At 47.3% G+C, this 23,242-nt stretch overlaps 4 protein-coding genes across 5 annotated transcripts; 2 read left to right on the top strand and 2 right to left on the bottom strand.

The window, feature by feature from the left end:
- Positions 1-9,900: 9,900 nt before the first annotated feature.
- LOC136473656 (uncharacterized) lies at positions 9,901-11,064 on the top strand. Its single transcript, XM_066471310.1, has one exon. It carries the CDS (start codon positions 10,142-10,144, stop codon positions 10,772-10,774), a length of 633 nt encoding a protein of 210 aa, XP_066327407.1. The 5' UTR covers positions 9,901-10,141; the 3' UTR covers positions 10,775-11,064.
- A 3,994-nt stretch (positions 11,065-15,058) lies between these two features.
- LOC136477341 (uncharacterized protein At2g27730, mitochondrial-like) lies at positions 15,059-16,269 on the bottom strand. Its single transcript, XM_066475465.1, has 3 exons — positions 15,921-16,269; positions 15,684-15,782; positions 15,059-15,380 (listed from the first exon to the last, which is right to left on the bottom strand). The coding sequence occupies exons 1-3, from the start codon at positions 16,083-16,085 to the stop codon at positions 15,354-15,356; spliced, it is 291 nt and encodes a 96-aa protein (XP_066331562.1). The 5' UTR covers positions 16,086-16,269; the 3' UTR covers positions 15,059-15,353.
- A 394-nt stretch (positions 16,270-16,663) lies between these two features.
- Positions 16,664-21,430, top strand: LOC136477338 (N-carbamoylputrescine amidase). Of its 2 annotated transcripts, XM_066475462.1 has the most exons (10): positions 16,664-16,856; positions 17,581-17,613; positions 19,571-19,619; positions 19,777-19,868; positions 19,964-20,115; positions 20,191-20,237; positions 20,362-20,395; positions 20,522-20,688; positions 20,841-20,937; positions 21,028-21,430. In XM_066475462.1, exons 1-10 carry the CDS (start codon positions 16,765-16,767, stop codon positions 21,192-21,194), a joined length of 930 nt encoding a protein of 309 aa, XP_066331559.1. In that variant the 5' UTR covers positions 16,664-16,764; the 3' UTR covers positions 21,195-21,430. The 2 variants fall into 2 exon arrangements, with proteins under 2 accessions (XP_066331559.1, XP_066331560.1); XM_066475463.1 differs by lacking the exon at positions 17,581-17,613 and having other exon boundaries at positions 16,667-16,856.
- Positions 21,431-21,627: 197 nt separating this feature from the next.
- On the bottom strand, positions 21,628-23,031 carry LOC136477340 (protein FAF-like, chloroplastic). The gene has a single exon (XM_066475464.1). The coding sequence runs from the start codon at positions 22,627-22,629 to the stop codon at positions 21,979-21,981; it is 651 nt and encodes a 216-aa protein (XP_066331561.1). The 5' UTR covers positions 22,630-23,031; the 3' UTR covers positions 21,628-21,978.
- Between the last annotated feature and the right edge of the window lie 211 nt (positions 23,032-23,242).

The following is a 23,242-nucleotide window of genomic DNA, read 5'->3' as shown; positions in this document are numbered from 1 at the left end:
AAGATCTTAAAGAAATTCAGTATGCACAAATGTAGTCCCTCACCTGCTCCTACAGTCAAGGGCGACAAATATGGAGATTTTCAATGCCCCAGGAATCAATATGAGATCGATCAAATAAAAACGGTTCCATATGCTTCAGCTATCGAAAGCTTGCAATATACTCAAGTATGTACGCGCCCTAACTTGGCATTTGTTACCGCGTTACTTGGCAGATTCCAGAGCAATCCTGGAACATAACACTGGAAATTAGTAAAGAAAGTCTTGCGTTATTTGCAAGGAACGAAAAGACTCATGATGACGTATAGAAGATCTGATTCACTCCATATAGTGGGATATTCAGATTCTGATTATGCGGGAGATGATAGAAAATCCATGTCTGGATATGTATTCACTCTCGTAGGGGGAGCTATTTCATGGAAAAGCTCAAAGCAAACCGTCACTACATCGCCCACAATGTATGCCGAGTATGGATGAAAACAGTACGGATATTTTCCGACCGTATTCGAAACCAAATCCGTTTAGAGGGGTTGAGATCTGTCCGTATCCGAGTCCGGATATCCAACATCCGATACCGTATCCGTATCCGAATACTCAAATCGCATATTTATGATGTCGATATCCAATCGTATCCTATCCGACATAGTTGACACTATCCGTATTCGAATCCGAATCCGGACAGAAATATGAAAACAAATGTAATATCGGTGATATCCGTCCATATCCGATCCGTTTTCATCCCTAGTGCCGAGTTTGTAGCGTGTTATGAGGCAACGGGGCAGGTGAACTAGCTAAAGAAGTTCATACCTGGTTTGAAGGTGGTTGACGACATCTATAGACCACTTAAGTTATACTACGATAATAATCCGGCAGTACAATATGCTCACAACAATAAGTCAAGTGGTGCTGCCAAACACATTGACATAAAGTATTATGTTGTGAAAGATAAAGTCCGGGATCATGTCATAAGTCTTGAGCATATAAGTACCGAAAAGATGCTCACGGATCCGCTTACAAAAGGCTTACCACCCAACGTGTTCAGAGAACATGTAGCCGGCATGGGTTTAAGGAAAATCCTATAATTTCTGGACAAAAGAAGGCTCAAAGTTAAGTATCTATTTCAGAACAGAGTGGTGTGTTGTAGTTGTTAAATCTATCGGCAATTGACCGTGACGATAAAACATGCTCTATGCGCTAATCTGTAATGGAATGAACAAAAGTAAATGATATAAAATTGAAAGATGGTAGTGAGATCAAGGGGGAGAATGTTAGTTGATCTCCACCAATAGGCCCCAATTGGGCCCTTGGATCTGCGCCCTGATCGGGGGCGCCTAACCCTAAAATGGTTGATGGGCCCCTGTCGCACAACACTATAAAGAAAGGTGGGGATCAGGGCTCTAACTACGAGGTTAGCCTGAGCCGCCGTAAACCACCAACAGCTAAACCTAACCCGATCTAAAGAGAGTGCTGCCAGCGATGGGAAGACCCACTAACTTCGTCGTCACCATCGGACAGCGGCACCTCGCGTCACCGTCGCCTCTGCATCACCACCACTACGCTGGACTCCACCGCGCTGAGCTCCCACGACACCGGCGTTCACGCGGCTGCGGCGCAACTGCGTCTGGGCGAAATAGAGGAACCAATTTCTCCATCTAAGTAAGATGTTTACCCCATGATCTACATTTAAGAGGTACACTGTTTCTTCATATGGCTGGACTGCAGACCTGTGCACACAAGACAGTCAGGATGGTACACCAGGCTCTGGAAAGCATCAAGGACGCGCACGAGCTGCTGACGCTACACGTGCCTCCTGATGATATAGAGGAGCTGAGTATCTCGGTTAGTGGTTTGCTTGCATCCATACAAGGTCATTGCGCAGATGTGGACCTGTCATTCGAACGTTTTAAGAAGGACGAGGTATGTACAGCTTTAGTTTAGCTTCTATATAAGCGCATGGTTGTACAAGCAAGGCTAATGGTAGTGTATCTGCCTTGTCAGCAAGCGTACATGTCCATGAAGCTACAAACAAGATATGCAGGTATATCTGGACTGGACTCGGAAGACAGGTGCGTTCTAAATCTGTTCCATGTCACAGTCATAGCTTCCTAGAAAGTCTCCACTGTGTTTGTTTTTCTGCGCGCACCGATAGCGACTGTACTATTTTGTCATCTATGAGTGTATGATAAAACATAAAGTCTTAAGACATGCTTCTGCAAGATGGTGCTTTAGAAGAGCTGCTTCTTAACTCTTGATTTTGTTATGCAGCTGACCGGTGATCCCATGCCCCTGTCGTTGAAGAGTACATCTCAGGTATAGCACCGGTTTGAGTGATATATTCCCTATTTCCTATAGCCTGCCTGCTCTAGCGTGTAAGACACTAACCTCGTGAGGCTCGGTTGTCAGGGATCTTCGAGTTCAGTAGGAATGGCTGCTGCAAGTGTAGTTGAGGTTGAAGGATCTGCCACCAGGGCTCTAGCGTGGACACTTTAGGATGTATATGCCTAGAGCAACGCAACATTTTGTGGTGTCTTTTGAGAACTGTCGCCTGCCTTGGTTTGGAAACTAACTTATTATATGGTCTATGCTGTTGGTACGATGTGTCACTACCGGAGACGGCTTCTTTGTCGAGTGTCTCAGACTTTACCGAGTGCTTAGGGCTATTTACCGAGTGCCAGAGAGAAAGTAGTCGGCAAACAACTGTCACTCGGCAAAGAATAACACTCGGCAAAGGGTCTATTTGCCGAGTGTTGGGCACTCGGCAAACCAGAACACTCGGCAAAGGGCCGCCGCCGTTAACGGCCGGTAGCCGCCGTTAATTCTTTGCCGAGTGTCTTCAACTGACACTCGGCAAAGTGGTGATTTGCCGAGTGTCGAAAAAATGATACTCGGCAAACCATTTTTTTCACTTTTGACCTCTAAACTTTTTCTGTAGTCCTCATACAATACCTGGTATTCCATGTTCCAATGTGGCATATTTCTCGGACTTTTTCTATATTTCTTTAATTTATTTTATTTAATTGAATTTTATTGGATAATTCAAATTATAACTGCTAGTCATTCGAATAATGAAAAAAATGAATGGAAAAATGATATTCGTGTTATTTCGTATAATGTGAGGCCGTATCCAGGAACAGACCACCAATTTCGAACGTCTTGTTCACGAAACATGACCACAAACTTACGGTCGAGTTGTTTTTAAATTCTATAAAAAAGCAAACGAAGTCCGAAAATCATGAAACGTGTCAAGATGTCATGATATCATATGTGGAGGCTATGATAAAAATTTGAGAAGGTTTCGCGCAAGTTGTCATGTACGATGCTTGTAAACCGAAGAATCTCCGAAGAAGTTTCATGATTTCGTGAAGAGGCCGACAAGGTGGTAACCATCGTGCATGACAAACTTGCGCGAAACCTCCTTAAATTTTTATCACAGCCTCCACATATGATATCATGACATCTCGACAAGTTTCAAGATTTTCGGTCTTCGTTTGCTTTTTATAGAATTTAAAAATAACTCAACCGCAAGTTCGTGGTCATGTTTCGTGAACAAGATGTTCGAAATTGGTGGTCCGTTCCTAGATATGGCCTCACATTATACTAAATAACATGAATATCATTTTTTCATTCATTTTTTTCATTATTCGAATGACTAGCAGTTATAATTTGAATTATCCAAGAAAATTCAATTAAATGAAATAAATTAAAGAAATATAGAAAAAATCCGAGAAATGTGCCACATGGGAACATGGAGTACCAGGTATTGTATGAGGACTACAGAAAAAGTTTGGGGCAGAAAGAAAAAATAAATAAAAATGGTTTGCCTAGTGTCTACGTTTGGCGCTCGGCAAAGGAGCCTCTTTGCCGAGTGCCATGACGGCTAGCACTCGGTAAATAATTTTAATTTTTTTTTAAAAAACCCCTCTTTGCCGAGTGCTAGGACTGGTGACACTCGGCAAAGAATTTAAAAAAATAAAAAATATTTTATCGAGTGCCAGATCGGGGACAATCGACAAAGAATTTTGTTTAAAAAAAACTCTTTGCCGAGTGCCAGGCCAGGCCGCACTCGACAGAGAATTAAAAAAATAAAAAAATACTTTGTTGAGTGCCAGATCGGAGGTACTCGGCAAAGGGGGGATTTAACCCCGCCGGTCCAGCCGACCCACACACACCGTACACACGCGCACAGGCAGCTGACCGCGCCGCTCCCCGTCGGATGCCGCCGCCGCCATGACCGTCGCCGTCGCCGCATGGACGGTCTGCACCATCTGCTACGAGGACCTTCGCCTGCTCTCCGACCAGCATCTCCACTACCTCCCCGCCTGCGGCCACGTCTTCCACGGACTTGAGGTCTTCAAAGAAATTTAAAGCAGACCATATAAAATCTGAGAATGTCACAGCTAATAATGCTTTCACTAGTTTGTCAAGCGTCTACTTTTGGTTGTTAATGGTACTTCTATTTGTAATTATGGTTGTAGATGATGGAGCACTTGATTACTTGTGAACTTATTTATGATATATTGTGAGACATGTGACGTTTGTGATATATATGTGACGTTTGTGATATATATGTGGTGTTGGTGATATATATGTGTTGTTGATGATATATATATGTGATGTTGGTGATGTTTGTTATATATATATTCTGTTTGTTTGGATGGGATTAAAAAACAAATAAAAAGGTTGTTTTCAGTCACTTTGCCGAGTGCAATTGCCATGACACTCGGTAAAGTGACTATCTGGGAACATGCTTTGCCGAGTGCAAAGGCTATTGCACTCGGCAAACATCACAGATTTGCCGAGTGCCACAGGCCAGATACTCGGCAAAGGTCGCCTGTTTGCCGAGTGTCTTGATAGGACACTCGGCAAAGCGGCGACTTTTGCCGAGTGCTTGACCTTGATACTCGGCAAAGCCGCTGTCACGGTGGCGCTCGCCGTCACGGTGACTTTTCTTTGTCGAGTGTCAGATTAGCACTCGGCAAAGGCTTTGCCGAATGTCCAATAAAGTACACTCGGCAAAGAGGTCTTTACCGATAAACTGTTTACCGAGCGCCTTTTGCCGAGTGTAATACTTGGCAAAGGCTTTGCCGAATGTATATCGGCCTTTACCGAGTGTCTGAGGCACTCGACAAATAAGCTGAATCCGGTAGTGACGACAGTTGTTATTTGTACTCGGAGCTATATACTGTCTTGTCCCTGATGTATGAGTGCTTGGTCTATCTATTCTCGTGGCAGCCTTCGCTTCATTATGTTTACATTTAGTTCCTGGCTGACCGTACGTTGTTTTGGGCACGTGAATCTGCAACGCAGAGCCTACGGTTATCCCCATGTGCATGACGGTATTCTATCTATGACATGTATCCGTGAACTTGGTTCGTGTCTTTGCTCTATGTGTTAGGGGTTGTTTGGTTTCTACAGTAACTCTTAAAATTTCGGTCACATCGAATATTTGGACATATGTATGGAGTATTAAATATAGACTAATTATAAAACTAATTGCATAACTTGCGACTAATTTGCGAGACGAATCTTTTAAGTCTAATTAGTTTGCGAGACGAATCTTTTAAGCATAATTAGTCCATAACTTGACAACGTGGTGCTACAGTAAACATATGCTAATGACATATTAATTAGACTTAAAAATTCATCTTGGAAATTAGTCTACATCTATGTGATTAGTTTTATAATTAATCTATATTTAATACTCCTTATTAGTATCTAAATATTTAATGTGATATAAATTTTAGAAACGACTGTGTAACCAAACACCCCTTAGACATGGCACTACCTGCGGTCCCAGCCCGCGCGCCACCCATCACTAGTATATGCCAAAGCATACAGAGAGCACCAGTACTGGAGAGCTCCTCGTTGGCACCCGAGGCAACTGGCAGTATGGGTAGGGGGGATATTCACCGTGCTTTTGTAGGATGGACGACTATGCAGCATCGGTGCAGGTACGACTCGGGATATACATGGCAAACTATATGGGCTACACCATCGGAGATGGTTCAGCCCACAAGATAAAGACTTATGGTGCACGATATTGCTCGGCATATACCGCAAGACATCAAGGGTCATATTCTAAAAATGCTATAAGATCTGTTAGGATATCATCAATCCCATAATTCTTGTAATCTGTTATTACTTACCGATTATCTTCTAGATCTAATCGACTTGTAACCCTACCCCGGCTATATAAGACGAGTAGGGGACTCATCAAAACACACATAATATCATACGATAGCCAATACAAACCAACATACTACAGGAGTAGGGTATTATATCGTGCAGATGGCCCGAACCTGTCTAACTTTTGTGTCTCTGTTGTCTTCTTATTCTTGATTACGCGCACATCTATCGATCAATCCACCTTTGTGGAATACCCCTCGAAAGACTGCCGACGATATTCTATCAACAATTAGTGACTAATTTCTAAGTAAATTAGCAAAGGCCACCAAAATACTCATTCGGAATGGACCCAGTCAGGTCATGTGCGTCGGGTACCACATATCAAATATCCAGCGGCCTGTTCGGGAGGCCGTATCGTATCGTGGATTATTTACTGCTGGCTGGTTTGGTGTGAAAGAAAAACACTGTTTCCGCCTAGAAATTTACGATCGTTTACGAGCAAGCGATCAGACTGATCTCCTCTATTTCTGATAAAAGGGCTCAACAATCCTTTGACCTTTAACACCCGTGGTGTTAGGCACATGATAAGTAGTGGGTTAAGACTTAAAAAACATATCAAATAGTTCTTCATATGCTCTAATCTAAACTAATACATTTATTGATGAACATGTAGATTTTAAAATCTTTTAAATAAGATCAAACTATTTCTGCCAAAAAAAAAGACTTCAAAATTATTAAATAATAATTTATGTCACAAATGTGATAAAAATTTTAATTGCATAAAAGAATAAGTTAAACATCATTCATGACTGAAAGAGAAATTAAAACTAAGGATATGTTGAAAAGCTTGTTACCACCATCTGTCTCAAATTATATCGTTTTGTATTTTCTAGTTACATAGCTTTTGCTGTGCACCTAGATATACAATACATCTAGATACATAGTAAAAAGTAGTGTACCTAGAAAAGCCAAATTAACCTATAGATTGAAACGGAGGGAGTATCACATTATTAAATGATGAAGCTTACGTAAGTTAAATGACTTTTATTAATAACGTCAATACTTGTGATGCCAACAAACTGTTCAATAGTGCTCAACACAACTCTAAATCAACTCATGATCAAAGTTAGTAAGGTTTTGCACACAAAAAATCACAAGAAAATGCTTAAAAGGGTAAAAGAAAACCTAAGTGTCGATTAATTGATTGATGCCCTGTTTATGGATGTTTATAAAATAATTTTATTAAAACACTAAAAAATGTGCCAACATGAAAAAACATCTATAAGGAATGTATTTTACAGTAGAAAAAATTATATATTACAAAATTATGTTGAAAAGCATTTCAAATGGAACCATAAAGTTTGAATGGATTAAGGAAAATCAGCCCTTTTGACTTTAAGCCTAACTCTAAAAGATTGGCTGACATTAACCTTTTGGTGAATCGCGTTCTCCCAATTTTTCTTAACAACTCACTTCAGTGCTAACATGAACTACTTAGCATATACCATAGAGAAGGACAATAGTGTAAACACTTCACTGTTAAGCGTGACTGGGTCACTAATTTCGGTCTCTAAGTAGGCTAAAAACTATAAGTTTTCATCAGGGTTCATGTCAGCTAACAGGGCAAACTAGCTTTTATGGCTACCAATCTCTTAATCTGTTACTTTAATCACCTTGGTCATTTTTACATATATTCAGTATAGAAAACATAAATTCTTTGGCGGCCTAGAATTTCCTCAAGTGCCGAAATCTCTTGCCGCCAAGGAATAATCATTTCCTCAGTGGTTGTAGTAAATTGCCAAGATAATTTATATCCTTTGAGGTTCCATTCGGCCTTCAAGCAAATATGCAAAGACGGCCATTTCCTTGAGTGCTATATTGTAATTCGCCAAGAAAATCACCATTTTGAAATTAACCTCATATGTAGAAATGATCTGAACCAAAGTTGTAGTAATATGAAGAGATCAAAAAATTTTCAGTTCAAACTTTTTACATTTGAATTCGGTTAGGGTTTCCAATAGAGAATACAAAAGAAATAAATCAGACACGTAGTCAGAAGTGACTTTGAGACATAGTGGTAAAGAAGTCCTTAAATGGTAGACAGGGTTAGGAGAAAACAAGATACTCTATCTGGCCAGTCTTAGCGAGAGCTTTATGTCCCTGTTTACAAGACTCCATACGTTGAAAACAGTGTAAACAAATTTCATCCCTATAAAATTCATTTCATCCCATAGAATTTTTATAATCTCTTTCTCTCTCTTCATGTAAACTATGCCATATTAACTTATTTAATGTTCATGAAACTCCCATTGAGGCTGGCCTCAGAGACCAAACACACGCATCCCGAGGAAAGCTAGCCTCAGAGACCAAACGCGCGCATCCCAAGGAAAACGACATGCGTCGATCCGAGCGCAATATGTGGAAAATAATCGACGGTCAATGCGAGACTTGCAAACGACGCGTGACAAAAAATAATAGAAAATATATTTCTTCGTCTTCGCAGAACTTCGCGAGCTTCGGGGCAGCATTAGAGGTGAAGGACTTCTCGTGATCTTCTTTCCGACCGAGTGATTTCCAAGCAGCCAATGTGACTTTGACTAAGGCCTCGTTCGCTTCTCTTATAATCCGTCTTTTTCAGCTTGTTTTTTCAGCCGAAACAGTGTTTTTCTCTCACATCAAATCAGCCGGAACAGTGTTTCGGCTTTTTTTCAGCGAAGCGAACGGGGCCTTAGGATAGGAACAAAAAAAAAAGGACTGACTTGCCCTTGTTAGGATAGGAATATTCTCGTAATCTAGGGCTGTTGAGAGAGCACTTTGGTCCGTCCGTTCTAAGAAGAAGCGGTATAAATAGAGCTCCCTGTCAATAAAGAGGACGCCTTTTTGCTAACAAAAATTTCAATGTAATACCTTCGATTCTCATTTCAGCTTTCATTTCTCTCTAACTAACCGTCCAAGACTTTGGTCATGGACAACAAAACCATTTCACATTCGAGCATTCAAAAGAGCTAAAAAACAAAAAAGTAATTAAAAATAGAAGGAAAAACAACGAGCCCATTTGATTCGTTATTGCCAAATGGATAACCATCGGTTGAGAACAACAAAACTATTTCCCATTCGAGCATCTCGGAAACTTTGGAAAAGCAAAAAATTAAACAGCAAAAAGTGTAACGCTCGAAAAACAAAATGGTAATTGAAAAATGAAATAAAACAGAAACAACAAAGGGCCCATCTCGATGTGCAGTCGATTGCTCTACCACTGAGCTATGGACCCATTTTGTTCATGTTGGCTTACATATTATATCTGGAATGAACCATCCAGGGATCCAGACAGTACGATTGGATTTCTTCTCCTCTGATGAGTGGAGATCATCATTTTTGCAAAAGGAGGACGTACTCCTACTACTACTCCTCCAGCACGAAGCACCAGACCGATTGAAAACAAAACAAATCACTCGAATCGAAACGGCGCATAGAAGCTTCCTACTCTGTCCGGTGGCGCCAAGCACCAAGCAGTCCCTCCTTCCGCAAGCCCGGCGGCACCCGTTCCATGCAATAGACAAAGTACCAACCTGCATTGACTTGCGGCTTGTAGACTCCTCGTGCAGGCTGAAATTAACCAAACTCGATTAGCTTAATCTCAGACAAGACAGGCGCAAGAGCACACGGCAGAGGTCTCGGGTCTCGGGAGCACAATCCAAACCAAACTAAACCTACACCATTAGCTTCCAAATTAAGTGACCAGCCACAGCCAACCGCCCTGGATTAAGCTAAGCCGCCCCCACCCACCGCTGTCGTGTCGATCGCCTTTTCAAACCTCCACCTCCCAAACCATTGGCGCCTCCTCTGCAGTGCAGGGCTGGGCTGCAGGTCAAGAGGCACCCCTCGCCACGCTGGTCGCCACGGCCTCGCTCTTCAAAACCAAACACGTACCAGAGCCGTGCTTGCCTGCGTCTCCTTTCCACTGCTTCTTCCACACACTGCGCCGCAGCCAGTCAAGCCAACCACATTGAGCTGCGAGATGCCACCGCTCGACGTCGGCTCCCTCGTCTTGCACGACGATGGCGGCGCGGAGCTGGAGGCGTCATGCGGCTGCGAAACCGCGCCGTCATACTCCGACTGCGACCCGTACGCCCCCGCGGAGTCTCTCCGGCTGCGGATCGGCGAGGACATCGACTGGAGCGACGTCGTCGGCGCCGTGGCGGTGCTGGAGCGGGACGACTCCACCAAGGGCGCCGCCGCCAACCCCAAGTCGTGCGCCGCGCGCAGGAGCGCCGCGACGGCCGCGAGGAGCTCGCTGTCCGCCCCACCGGCGCCGAGGGCGGTGGCCGTGGTCATCGGCGGCCTGCCGGCCGCGCGCGACCATGGCGGCAGGCGCCGATCCCCGTGCCGGCTTCAGCTTCAGCTTGGCGATCGCGCGAGGGTATTCGCGTCCGGGGAGGCCGCGGCGGGTCGTCATCAGGCGGAGCCTGGGTCGCCCAAGGTGTCCTGCCTCGGAGGCGTCCGGTCGCAGCCGAGGACCGCGGCTGAGGGCATCACTAGTGGTGGCGGTGGGCGCCGGTGGTGGGCGTGGCTGGTGGGCGACGTCATGTTCTGCTGCTGCTGCTGGAAGGGTCGCCGCGACAGGAGGCCGAGGGCGAGCGAAGCCGAGTAGAGTAGCCAAGGCGCCACGGGGCATGGGATCCGAACATCAGATCGGTCGATTGTGTAGGTGTGCGGTGTGCCTGCCTGGCCACATTGATATTTGTTATGGGTCCAGATTGCTGATTGATATTTGTTTTAATCTCGAACTTTTGTGCCTGAGTAGCCTGTGATTCTAGAGTTTCCCCGCAGAGTACCAAGTTGACTGCATTCGAGGATGAGTTGTTTAAACCTCAATCGAGGAACGGATGGGGAAAATCAGTCACAAGAATCACTACAGGAAGTGTGGGGTATGCCCCTCCGGTATCCTCATGACAAGACATGGGCCGCAACATCGGAGGTGGCCCGGCCCACAAGATCAAGACGTGCACGGCGCTGCTCGGCGTGCACCACAAAACATTTTATAGTACAAAATAGGCTACTTTACTTGTAACCATACATCCTTCAGAGTATATAAGGAGAGGTAGGGGTCCCCTAGCGGATAGGATCTATCAGATCAGATCTACATACAGATCAATACAATACACCAAAGACACATGACGTAGGGTATTACGTCGATCAGACGGCCCGAACCTGTCTAAATCGTTGTCTCTGCGTCTTGTGTCACCATCCGGTTCCTGATTACGCGCACCCCCACCGACAAATCTACTATCGCGGATACCCCTCGGTGGACTGCCGACGATATTCTGTCGACAGTTGGCGCGCCAGGTAGGGGTGTGCGCTTGATCCATGGCGAGCCAGATGGACCTCAAATCAACAGTGCGTTCTCGTCATCAATATCGTGGAGATCCATGCCGGACCACGACGACGATTCATCGCTGCTACACCAGCCCCTGCGACAACAGATCCGATCTCAGAACCACCTCCGAGGTCGCCTTCACCAACAACTCACCGGCCGCTGGGTGTTCACCGTCAATGCTGAGCAGATAACGCCATACGTCACCGACCAGACGCTCCATCTAAAGCTAAGTCATGCTTTAATATTCTTCTAAATATTCTTCAATCTCCATATATCGTCATAATGTTTCTCTGAACTGTTTTCTCCATGTTTGCTTTCTAAACGATTTTCTGAACCCCCAAACAGTCATGTTGATGCTCGGACGCCTCCAGAGAAGGCCCTATCTCTGGCTCCTCCCTACACGTGCTACGGGCTCCGCGCTCTGCGTTATGGGTGGTCGGCAGCAGCTCCTTGGTCACGCCTGTTCCTCCTACACGTGCACGGGCTCCGCGCTCGACGTTATGGACTATGGGCTAGCTAGGGCTGAAGACTCAGCTACACACTAATTGTTCGGGCGGTTTATATTAAACATAAATATATTTTCACACCAACTGATCGCCGAGCTGCATACGTCGTTTCATCACCATTGCTGATTTTTCTCCGGAGTTTATTTATATTGTGCGTCGTGTACTACCTGTTCTACATGTTTGTTTTACAGGATCATCGTCTAGGTGATCGGATCACCTGGTGCTCGGGCTTCTCCACCGATCAACTGGTCAGATCGCTCGGTTCATGGACTCCGTCACCGACCAGTTGATCGCCCTGTTCACCGGTCGCTTCTACTCAATGCTCACTTCGTCGCCGACCAGTTGACCAGACTGTTCGCTGGTCGTGCTTCATCGCCAGCTACGTCGGTTACTCCTCAGCGCTCAGATTCTTCGTGCTCGAGGACTAAGTGGGCACACATCACCGCACGGACGTCGTCAGCTACGTCGGTGCTCAGACATCGCCGCCTACGTCGGGCACTCCTCGGTGCTTGGACATCGCCGCCTACGCTGGGGACTCCTCGGTGCTCGGACCTCACCGCCTACGCCGAAGACCCCTCGCTCCTCGGTGCTCGAACATTGCCAGCTTCGTCGGGGACTCCTCGGTGCTCGGACATCGCCGCCTACGCCAGGGACTCCTCGGTGCTCGGTCATCGCCAACGACGCCAGGGACTCCTCGCTCCTCGGTGCTCGGGCATCGCCAGCGACGCCCGGGGACTCCTCGCTCCTCGGTGCTCGATCATCACCAGCAACGCCGGGGACTCCTCACTCCTCGGTGCTCGAACATCACCGCCTACGCCGGGGACTCCTCGGTGCTCGGACATCGTCAGCTTCGTCGGGGACTCCTCGGTGCTCGGACATCGCCACCTACGCTGGGGACTCCTCGGTCCTCGGTGCTCAATCATCGCCAGCGACGCCGGGGACTCCTCGCTCCTCGGTGCTCGGTCATCGCCAGCGACGCCGGGGACTCCTCGGTGCTCGGTCATCGCCAGCGACGCCAGGGACTCCTCGCTCCTCGGTGCTCGGTCATCGCCAGCGACGCCGGGGACTCCTCGCTCGCTCAGTGCTCGGTCATCGCCCGCGACGTGGGGACTCCTCGCTCCTCGGTGCTCGGACATCACCAACGACGCTGGGGACTCCTCGCTCATCGGTGCTCGGTCATCGCCAGCGACGTCGGGGACTCCTCGCTCCTCGGTGCTCGATCATCGCCGGTGACGCCAGGGACTCCTCGCTCCTCGGTGCTCGGACATCGCCGCCTACGCCGGGGACTCCTTGCTCATCGGTGCTCGGTCATCGCCGGTGACGCCGGAGACTCCTCGCTCCTCGGTGCTCGGACATCGCCGCCTACGTCGGGGACTCCTCGCTCCTCAGTGCTCGGTCATCGCCAGCGACGCTGGGGACTTCTTGCTTCTCGGTGCTCGGTCATCGCCGGTGACGCCGGGGACTCCTCGCTCCTCGGTGCTCGGACATCGCCGCCTACGCCGGGGACTCCTCGCTCCTCAGTGCTCGGTCATCGCCTGCGACGCTGGGGACTTCTCGCTTCTCGGTGCTCGATCATCGCCAGCGACACCGGGGGCTCCTCGCTCCTCGGTGCTCGGACATTGCCAGCTTCGCCGGGGACTCCTCGATGCTCGGACATCGCCGCCTACGCCGGGGACTCCTCGGAGCTCGATCATCGCCGGCGATGCCGGGGACTCCTCGCTCCTCGGCGCTCGGTCATCGCTAGCGACGCCGAGGACTCCCTTGTTGCTCGGATCTTGCTACGTCTCGTCGGTGTGCTATCAAGCTGCTCCATGCTGTTCGGATCAGGGTGCTGATCTTGGGCAGCACGTCTGGAGTCTTGATACGCGCATGTCAGACGACGTCAGCAAGCTTTCAGACTTCTTTTTCTTTGACCCTACTACAAGATTCATTCTTCATCTTCTAGCAGGCTCGGGGACTAAGTGGACACATTTCACCTTGCGATGAATGTGCTTGTTCTCATCTCGAGGCTACGTCCGGAGACTGGCTGCCTGCTCGACTGGTTTTCTACTTTCTGACCACGCGACTACGTCACCTACTGTCAAGCTCGGGGACTAGCTGTGGGGGTATGCCCTCCTGTATCCTCATGATAAGACATGGGCAGCACCATCGGAGGTGGTACGAAAACAAGATCAAGGTGTGCACGGCGCTGCTCGGCGTACACCGTAAGACATTGTATAGTACCAAATAGGCTATTTTACTTGTAACCCTACCTCCTCCAGAGTATATAAGGAGAGGTAGAGGTCCCCTAGCGGATAGGATCTATCAGATCGGATCTACATACAGATCAATACAATACACCAAAGACACAGGACGTAGGGTATTACGTCGATCAGAGGCCTGAACCTGTCTAAATCGTTGTCTCTACGTCTTGTGTCACCATCTGGTTCCTGATTACACGCACCCCCACCGACAAATCTACCATCGCGGGATACCCATCGGTGGATTAGCGAGCATATTCTGGTGCCGTTCGCCTGGCTGGTTTTCAGACCAGCCGGCTGGTTTGTCCTCACAGCGGCACTATTCATCAACCAGCCGCTACAGTATTTCTCTCTCACACAACCAGTCGCTATAGTATTTTTGCTTCTTTTTTTCGGACAAGCGAACAGGGCCTCTGTCGACAGGAAGGACCGGACGGGGCGGGAGCTAAACAGTTCAAAGAAAAGAATTTGACCGAGCCGGACCGTGCAGAAAAAGAATGAAAACGAATAATCAACTGAACACAACGCAAAATTCAGACTGGAAGGTCAATCTTAGTGGGAGTATAATTTGCATTTAATACTGTGAGACACAACATATTTGATAACTTGACAGAATTAACTATGAAGAGCGAGATAGAGAAAGTTTTAAGTTTTATCCGGATGAAACTCGTGGTTACCAACACAAAACCTGACGCGATATGGCCTAATAAACGTATTTGAAATATAAATGGTAATACTATTTTCTATATAATTGACCAAACTTTTTAAAAAAATGACTCATACAAAAGCGAGATATGCACGCATTTTAGGACTTCTTTTGACGCGGGGACTACATTTATTCATTATTATTGGCAAACTATGTACATAGAAGAGGCTCAAGGGCGCCTCCATTTGCACCGACAAGACAAAAACCGTCGCTACAAACCTAGTTCAGAACAGTGACAGGGATTACACACGAGGAGCAGAGCTGTACAGAGAGCAAACGTGAAACGTTCCTCTCAATGCAATGCAGAGTACAACAGTGCAAGGAGAGGAGTCTATTTGCATGTACTTGTCATCAGCACTTCAGCAGTATCCACACCATCACAACACGCAGTGATTTGGCGATCAGCTCGGATGAGCCTCCTCACCCTTCTGCAAACAACCCAACAAGGAGTCAAGGACACGTACATGAATGATCAACACGAATATCAGAATCCAGTGAACATTCTAGACAGAAATCATAATCAAGTTGGTAGTAAGATAGATCCAGCGTTTACAGCATCTCCAGTGAAATGAGAAAACTCTCTTCCAAATAAAATCATTCGAGGAGTCTCAAAAGATTTTATGGAAATTTTAAGGCCTACTGCTCCGGCAGGCGGCACAGTGAAAAACATCCACCCAAATGGCAGCTTCTTTTCTCATGGGAGACGAGAATGGAGGATACTCTTATTTTACCTTGTTGTCGCCTTTAGCGGCGGCGGCCCTCTTGGCCGCCTCGGCCTTGGCCTTGTCCTCCTTCCTCCTCAGTTTCTCCAGCTTCTCCCGCTCCATCTTCTGCTTACTCAGATCAATCCCCAACTCAAGTCAGTTAGCAGAATTAAATTCGAAACCATCGCACTCGATCACACCGCTGCTCAATTAATCAGTCAGTGAGTCAGGCAGGCAGCAGTAGGTAACCGATCACCACCGTACCTGTATGTAGACGTTCTCCGCGGCGCGCTCCTCCTCGCTGAGCACCCTGCCGGTGGCCTTGTCGCTGAAGTAGCGGGACACGCGGGCGCCGCCGCCCACGCCCTCCATCCTCCTCGCCACGGCTGCCCACGCTGGCTGAGCAGTAACCCTCACCACGGCCCCCATCCCCGGTTTCTCACCCACGGTATCTTCTTGCTCCGCAAGCAGAGTTCGCTTCCTCCCCAGGAACTCACACGACCACGTCGACACGTTGCCGCTGACACTAGTAGCGGATCTGATCGGATCGGTTCGCGTAGACTATTTCTAGTACACGCCGCCTCCTTATCTCTTTCTAGGAGTAGGAGGCGTCTGTCGCCTGTCGGTGTCAGGCCGATGCTCCGAACCTGCGTGAGTCAGGATAAGGACGAGCCGGAGAGCGAACACGGTTTTGTGAAACCGCGACGGATGCACTGCACTGTATCCCCGTCTCTCTCCAGTAGCTTTTCCGGTTTCCCCCCTACGGTGGGCCCTGGGCTCACCAATGCTCCACTGGCCCAATCAAGCCCATCAAAGTTGGACCGACCATGGGCAGGGCGGAGATCGTGGCATGGGCGACAGAGCAGATGGGTGACGATGGCATGGGTCGCCTCGCCTTGCTCGCGGCCCACATGAAAGAAGAACCAAGACAAGTCAACAACGGTAGGCCCCATTCCCCAAGGCGGCGCCTTGCAATACTCTCGTATAACTCCTGCATTTATTTCTCTGCTTGAAACCACAGCAGCAGCAGCAGCGGCCGCCAGAGTCCCAAGGAAGGGAGGTGTGGGGTAGGTGAAGTGGGAAGGCGCGCGGAGCGGAGGGGAGGAGGATGGCTGCGGCCGCGGGGAGGAAGGTGGCGGTCGCCGCCGTGCAGTTCGCCTGCACTGACGTCGAGGCGGAGAACGTCGCCACCGCCGAGAGGTATGCTATTGCCCGCCCGCCCGCCCCCGCCTACATCCCTAGTTAACCCCGCGCCCCTGATTCCCTCCCCCAAGGAGCCAAAATCGTAGGCGTTTAGTCTAGTCGCGGTCTCGCAGACGTTGATGAAGTTTGCTGGAGTTGTGATGTCTACCTCTTATCCTGCTCGGTAGCACGTGGTCCTGGTGCTGGCGGTTGCTGCTAACAAGGGGTTGATTCGTGATGATTTATACTGAAATCTGCATTCGCTGCGCACCCCTAGTACTTGATTTGCACGCAGGAGTTTGCTTTCAGTAACGGTGCCACAAGTAGTTGCTCTCATTGACTTTGTAGTCTTTATTTTGCCATCAAGTGTCTATCCTGAAACAAATTCAGTAGTAATCTATACAAGTAATAAGTCTGGTCTCCTGTAGTATCTTCGGAATGTAATTTGGATTCCTTAAGGGTACAAAATTACAAATTTGGACTCCTTAAGAGTACAAATTCTGCCTTGGATTGGACAATCCTGTCAGCTACTTTATTCTCAACTCCATTCTTTTTTTTTCTGTCAGCTACTTTATTCTTGCAGTGAATTATTGAGGCATCTGCTTTGGTGTTTGGATTCGGTTATGTATCTTGAGATGTTGTGCTTTTCGTTAATACAATAAAAATATGCATTTATGTATTAATCGTTCAATACAATCTTACATAACCATTTGTATCAGCTATTTTATCCTCATTTATGCAGTTCTGATGGCTTCTTGGGGAATCCCAATAACAAGTTAAATGATATGTTTCTGTTTGTTCAGTTGTTGGGATTTGGTTACTTATGCTACAAGATCTGCTATATTCTAGTACAGTAAAGTGAAAGTCCGTTTCCGATTTTGTTTCTGTATTTGTATGGTGGACACCGCATAAACATGCAAACTACTGCAGACTTGGTTCTTCCGTATACATTTTAGCCTAGTTGTTTCGAGCCGCTGGTGGGGTTCTAATTTCTAGCTGCTGCGTTAAAACCTAAGCACATCTCGGTAAATTAGAAACTATATGTTTAACAAGTCAGTTTTCCACCCTTTGCAGTGTTAGCTCTTCTGCCACTTTTCTATGACGCTACGTTGCCAGGATTCTATTTTTCAATAGTTACAGTGCTGTTCCAAAAAAGGAAAACCTGGTTGGATGCTACTGTTACATTGTGTTATACTTTGTTAAGTTTGTTTTGATTATATATTATAGTGAAAAAAGAAAACTCGGAATTCCAAAATTTGTGTCGTCTTCACTTGATTTGCAATTCTCTTGCACCTCATGTTGGTACATCATAACAACAGTATGGTTTATCTTGCTGAATGGAATTTCTTGAACTTGCTCTTTTTCTAACTTTCTGTTACTCTTCTTTGCTACTTCATTTCCATACATGTAGCATATTTGAAGTCATAGCTTTACTTGAGTCAATGTTCAAGAAGGCACTAGGCGGTTTCTAGGCGACGACCCACGGCCTAGAGCCTAAGCGAGCCTAGGCTAGCCTAGGCGTTTCAAGGCGTTTTCCTAATTTTGCATTCAGCGTGTAAACTAACAAGCGAGTAAGTGACAGCTAACTAGCTGAGCTATGCATCATTCAGTCAATCAGCTAACTAGCTAAGCTATACATTCAGTCCATCAGTCATTCAGTCAATCAGCTATACATTCAGAGTTCAGGCAATCACAGATACATACATGTAGCCATCAAAGGATTCAGTCAAATAACAGAGGAGAGGAGCAGGCTTTAGATTCAGTCATTCAGTCATTCAGACCACTTCAAAGTTCAAAGAAAACAGAGGAGGAGAGCAGGGGAGGACAGACTGACCTGCTGGCTGCTGCCGCTTAGGGAGGAGACCAGCGGGGAGGGGACTGACCGGCGGGAGGGGCGCGTCCGGCGGGAGGAGCGCGTTCGGCGGGGAGGGGAGCGCCCGGCGGGAGGGTGCGTCTGGCGGGGAGGAGCCCGCCCGACGGGGAGGCGGGCGTCCGGCGGGGAGGAGTGTGCCCGACGGGGAGGCGGGCGCCCGGCGGGGAGGAGGGCGTTCGGCGGGAGGAGCTCGTCCGGCGGGGATGCGAGCGCCCGGCGGGGAGGAGCTCATCCGGCGGGGATGGGAGCGCCTAGGGGTCCGCCTACCCCCATAGGCCAGGCGGGACCCCATCGCCCAGCGATTAGGCGCGCCTAGGCGGGGAGGAGGCGTCGCCTTTTTGATCCTTGACTTGAGTGCATTGTTGTATCACAAAGCTATTGTATAGTTATGAGCTTGGTAGATTTTCTAAATTTTTATTATTTCTGTTGATCTAGTACTAACCATTAGTGTCGATGTGGCTTTCATTTACTTTCACTGCCATTCTCAGCTTGACAGTCCATCAGTCAAAAGTTACAAGTTTTAGAACTTTTCTTTGTCAGTATTACATCCTCTTGTGTGTTCAAAATTCACCAGTTTTAGAACTTATTTTTACAAGATTTAGAATTAGAAATATATTCTGACTACTATAGGAAATTTAGACACCCATGGTTGGACTTATGTTTACTTAAAATGACAGGGAATACATGCTTTTCATTTTTAGCTATTGCTCTGTTTTTTCTTTTCTTTTTTTGCTCAAACGCACTGGAGAGCTACATGTCATTGCAGTAGAGAAGAAAGTATGATGTACAACACCCAGCACACATCCACATGCACCCATATTTAAACTATATCGCTGAAAACTGATCACTTGTTTAACAGGTTGATTAGGGAAGCACACAAGAAAGGTGCAAAGATTGTACTCATTCAGGTAAATTTATATGATAGCTATGGATCATCGAGATTTTAACTGCAATGCTTCATTTTAAAACTGAAAGCAGAAAGGGCATAGGAGTTTGGACAGATATTCTCGTTTCCGTATTCCTTTTTTCATTCTATCTCTCTCTGTTTTTTCTTAAATGTCCTAGGAATTGTTTGAGGGGCACTATTTCTGTCAAGCTCAAAGGTTGGATTTCTTTCGGCGCGCTAAGCCTTACAAAGGCAATCCAACAATTATAAGGTAGACCTGCTTGTTCCTGCAAGCAGTCAATAAATGCATGTATTCTATTTCTTTGGCATTTACATGTGCAGCTTTGCCCCCCTCATGGTCCATAGGATGCAACAGCTTGCAAAGGAGTTGGAAGTTGTGATACCTGTCAGTTTTTTCGAAGAAGCAAACAATGCACATTATAATTCGGTGGCCATTATCGATGCTGATGGCACTGATCTTGGACTCTATCGCAAATCACACATTCCAGATGGACCAGGTAAGGTCAATAGTCTTTTCCTGTTCTGCTATAGATTGAGTTATCTCATCTAAAGAAGCTGCTTCTGTTTGTCAGGTTATCAAGAGAAGTTTTATTTCAACCCAGGTGACACTGGCTTTAAGGTGATTAATGTTCTCTAACTTTTTGTATATTCCTGACAAAAAATATAGATGTATACAATGTGACTTTAACTGTCGTTGATATCAGCAAAAATTCACTTAAATGCATTTACTGCTATTGATGCAGGCTTTCAAAACCAAGTATGCCACGATTGGTGTTGGTAAGTTATTATGTTCTCTGCAGTGATACAGGCTCTTATTTAGTTTAAGTACAGTAGCACTAATAGTAATTAATGCAACATAATATCAATCAATTATAACTAATGCCATCATTCTTGACCTTGTAGGAATCTGCTGGGATCAGTGGTTTCCAGAGTGTGCAAGAGCAATGGCACTTCAGGGGGCTGAAATACTGTTTTATCCCACTGCAATTGGATCTGAACCCCAGGATGGTAGCCTGGATTCCCGTGAACATTGGAAGCGAGTTATGCAAGGCCATGCTGGTGCCAACTTGGTACTGTTTGTTGTTTTGTATAAGTTCATGATGCACTATGACCTTCATTGAGGAACCACAAAGATGTTTCTGCCTTTGTTGTTCCTCTTAAGTGATACTGGTGAAACAACCACTTTTCTGGTGACGTTCTGATTTCAGCTTGAATTATCCAGGTCCCTCTTGTTGCTTCCAACCGGATTGGCAGAGAAACTGTTGAGACTGAGCATGGCAAGAGCACGATAACCTTCTACGGGAATTCCTTCATTGCAGGTAATCTAGCTTGTGTATATCTTTATGCTGGTAGATAGAAGGGTTAAAAGTAAAAAACATGACTTCAATTGAAAATATGTGTCTCTGCAGGACCAACTGGAGAAATAGTGAAGCTTGCTAACGACAAAGATGAGGAAGTGCTGGTGGCAGAGTTTGACTTGGATGAGATCAAGTCGACTAGGCATGGCTGGGGGATATTCAGGGACCGGCGCCCTGAATTATACAAAGTGCTATTGACGTTGGATGGCGAGAAATAATCATAAGCTCCAATCTCGTGTGTGGTTATCTATCCTTGAAAAGGATATGGGCTCGGGGCTCCACAATAATGGGAAGGCACCGGCAGGCTCCACGAGTACTGCCACCACATCAATGGTAGATTTTCTCCTTCCTTTCCCTGTCCAACGATGCTTTTGCCTGCATTTGTACAAGCCATCTGGGTGCTTTGTGATATTTCACCATTTCATGTTCAGCAAAATATATCCTTTTCATGCAATGTAATTCTATGTCAGAAAAATTCAGAGCTCCAATTCATAATTGCATCAATGATTCCTTGTTATAATTTTGATTTATGTATGGTTAGCATTAGTCTATCAAAGTAGGAGGGTCATTGTACTTGGCAGAAGGTGCAGAATCAGCATATTTGATTCCAAATGCCATTCGTGATGGCTTTAACTGTCAACCATCAACTAACTTTGACATGTGACCTGTACCTTTTCCATCAACAAAGCTCAGGATTCTTGTGAACTCTGTCGTCTGTGAGACCCCCCTAAGTGCTCTGGTTTCTGGTAGGGTAAGTGCCACGCAAATACTAGCTTATTGGTTTTTGTACTTGGTTAAGGTTCGTTTTTGTACTTGATCAAGGTTCTAGACAAGGGTGTTTTTTCCTTTGTTGATTCCTGCTAGGCCATTGAACTGCTTCACTAGCTTATTGCAAAACCCTAGCTATGGACAGTGAACATAAATTCCGCTATATTTACATCTCTCTGCAAGGGGGCAAAAACAAGACTGGAATTGATCGGAGCCAAAATCTAAAACCCTGAACTACTCTTTCTCGTTCCCCTGTTGCGTCTTCTCTGGCGCCATTGCATCTGCTGGATCTTGGCCCTGGGCCTCCTGGCATTTGTCCTCATCGTCGTCTGGTTGGGGCTGGGCGTACTGGAGCTTGAACCGGCCGTCCTCCCGGCGCGCCTGGAGCAGCTCCCGTGACGGTATCCTGACCTCCCGCAGCACGAGCCGGCCGTCTCCCCGCTGTGGCCGGAGGTAAAGCCACGGCTTCCCGCTGGCCCCGATCAGCGAGATCGGCGGCGGGAACGCTGGCCTGGCGGCGCTCCTCGCCCTCCCTGCCGGCTCCCCATCACCTCCGTCACGATGCTGCCACTTGCACGGCAGTACTGCATGCCCGACGTCGACGTCGACGCAGGCGGCGCCGTCGGTGAGGTCGCTGAGATCGATGTCTCCGGAGCTCTCGGAGCCGAGGCCCTCGGTGCAGATGTCGAGGTGGTGCGACAGGAAGGACGGGGGCACCATGGACGACGGTTGTGGCAGTGGGGGCGGCGGAGGCGGAGGCGCCGGCGCCGGCGCCGGTTCTGCCTTCTGGACGGCGCCATCGACGTCGTCGATGAACGTGTCCGGCAGCCGAACCTGCGCCGGCCCGCCCGCCTGGTAGCTGTAGGCACACGCCGTCGCGGCCATGCACGCCTCGCGCGCGTGGTGAGGCGAATTCGCCCTCGTCTTTGTAGTCGGTGTGGTGGGCTTGAGACGTGTGGGAGGGACTCGTGGCCGCGTCTTGGGACGCCTTGAAGAGGAGCTCCAATCCGCGTCTTGGGACTTGTGGCGGCGCCCCTGGCCCTGCTGCTACCCCTGCGCGCGGGGCAGCGATCTGATCGCAGTTATAGTAGATCGGATCGGCGCGGCTTTAACGTCCCGCCCTGCTGGATTCAGGGCTGGAAAATCGCGTGCACACAAGAACAAGAGTTTGATTGAGCTGTTTCAAACTTTCTATCTTCGGCACGGCAGCAGTTTTGATTACCTTGAGATCGGCAGTATTTCGCGCAGGTCCCCTTTGACCGGCGGCGCAAGCGTTCTGCTGTGCTGCACCATGTCGAATTATATAGCAAGTGATCGTGTCATAATAAATCGCGATCTGCTGTAGCGCACGCGTTACATTACACAAGACAAGGAAGATAGGGTTTGGCAGCTCATCGTTCTGAGTACGGAGTATCCAAACAAATAAGGAAAGACTAGCATATCAGTGGTTGCCTATTTGGGTGAGATACAAATACAATTATTTTATAGGGAAATAAAT

The sequence above is a fragment of the Miscanthus floridulus genome, chromosome 8 (assembly GCF_019320115.1).
Source record: "Miscanthus floridulus cultivar M001 chromosome 8, ASM1932011v1, whole genome shotgun sequence".
Lineage (NCBI taxonomy): Eukaryota > Viridiplantae > Streptophyta > Magnoliopsida > Poales > Poaceae > Miscanthus > Miscanthus floridulus.
The sequence above is the reverse complement of the archived record's forward strand: the minus strand, read 5'-3'. Positions and strand labels throughout refer to the sequence as shown.

What these genes read in the sequence shown, in the direction of transcription:
- LOC136473656 (XM_066471310.1), top strand. Translation starts at nt 10,142, where the DNA reads ATGCCACCGCTCGACGTCGGCTCCCTCGTCTTGCACGACGATGGCGGC.
- LOC136477341 (XM_066475465.1), bottom strand. Translation starts at nt 16,085, where the DNA reads ATGGGGGCCGTGGTGAGGGTTACTGCTCAGCCAGCGTGGGCAGCCGTG. An exon ending in CGGAGAACGTCTACATACAG is followed by an intron (nt 15,783 to 15,920) that starts GTACGGTGGTGA and finishes CTGAGTAAGCAG; the next exon opens with AAGATGGAGCGGGAGAAGCT. An exon ending in CCGCTAAAGGCGACAACAAG is followed by an intron (nt 15,381 to 15,683) that starts GTAAAATAAGAG and finishes GGTTGTTTGCAG; the next exon opens with AAGGGTGAGGAGGCTCATCC.
- LOC136477338 (XM_066475462.1), top strand. Translation starts at nt 16,765, where the DNA reads ATGGCTGCGGCCGCGGGGAGGAAGGTGGCGGTCGCCGCCGTGCAGTTC. An exon ending in ACACATTCCAGATGGACCAG is followed by an intron (nt 20,116 to 20,190) that starts GTAAGGTCAATA and finishes TCTGTTTGTCAG; the next exon opens with GTTATCAAGAGAAGTTTTAT. An exon ending in GCCATGCTGGTGCCAACTTG is followed by an intron (nt 20,689 to 20,840) that starts GTACTGTTTGTT and finishes TGAATTATCCAG; the next exon opens with GTCCCTCTTGTTGCTTCCAA.
- LOC136477340 (XM_066475464.1), bottom strand. Translation starts at nt 22,629, where the DNA reads ATGGCCGCGACGGCGTGTGCCTACAGCTACCAGGCGGGCGGGCCGGCG.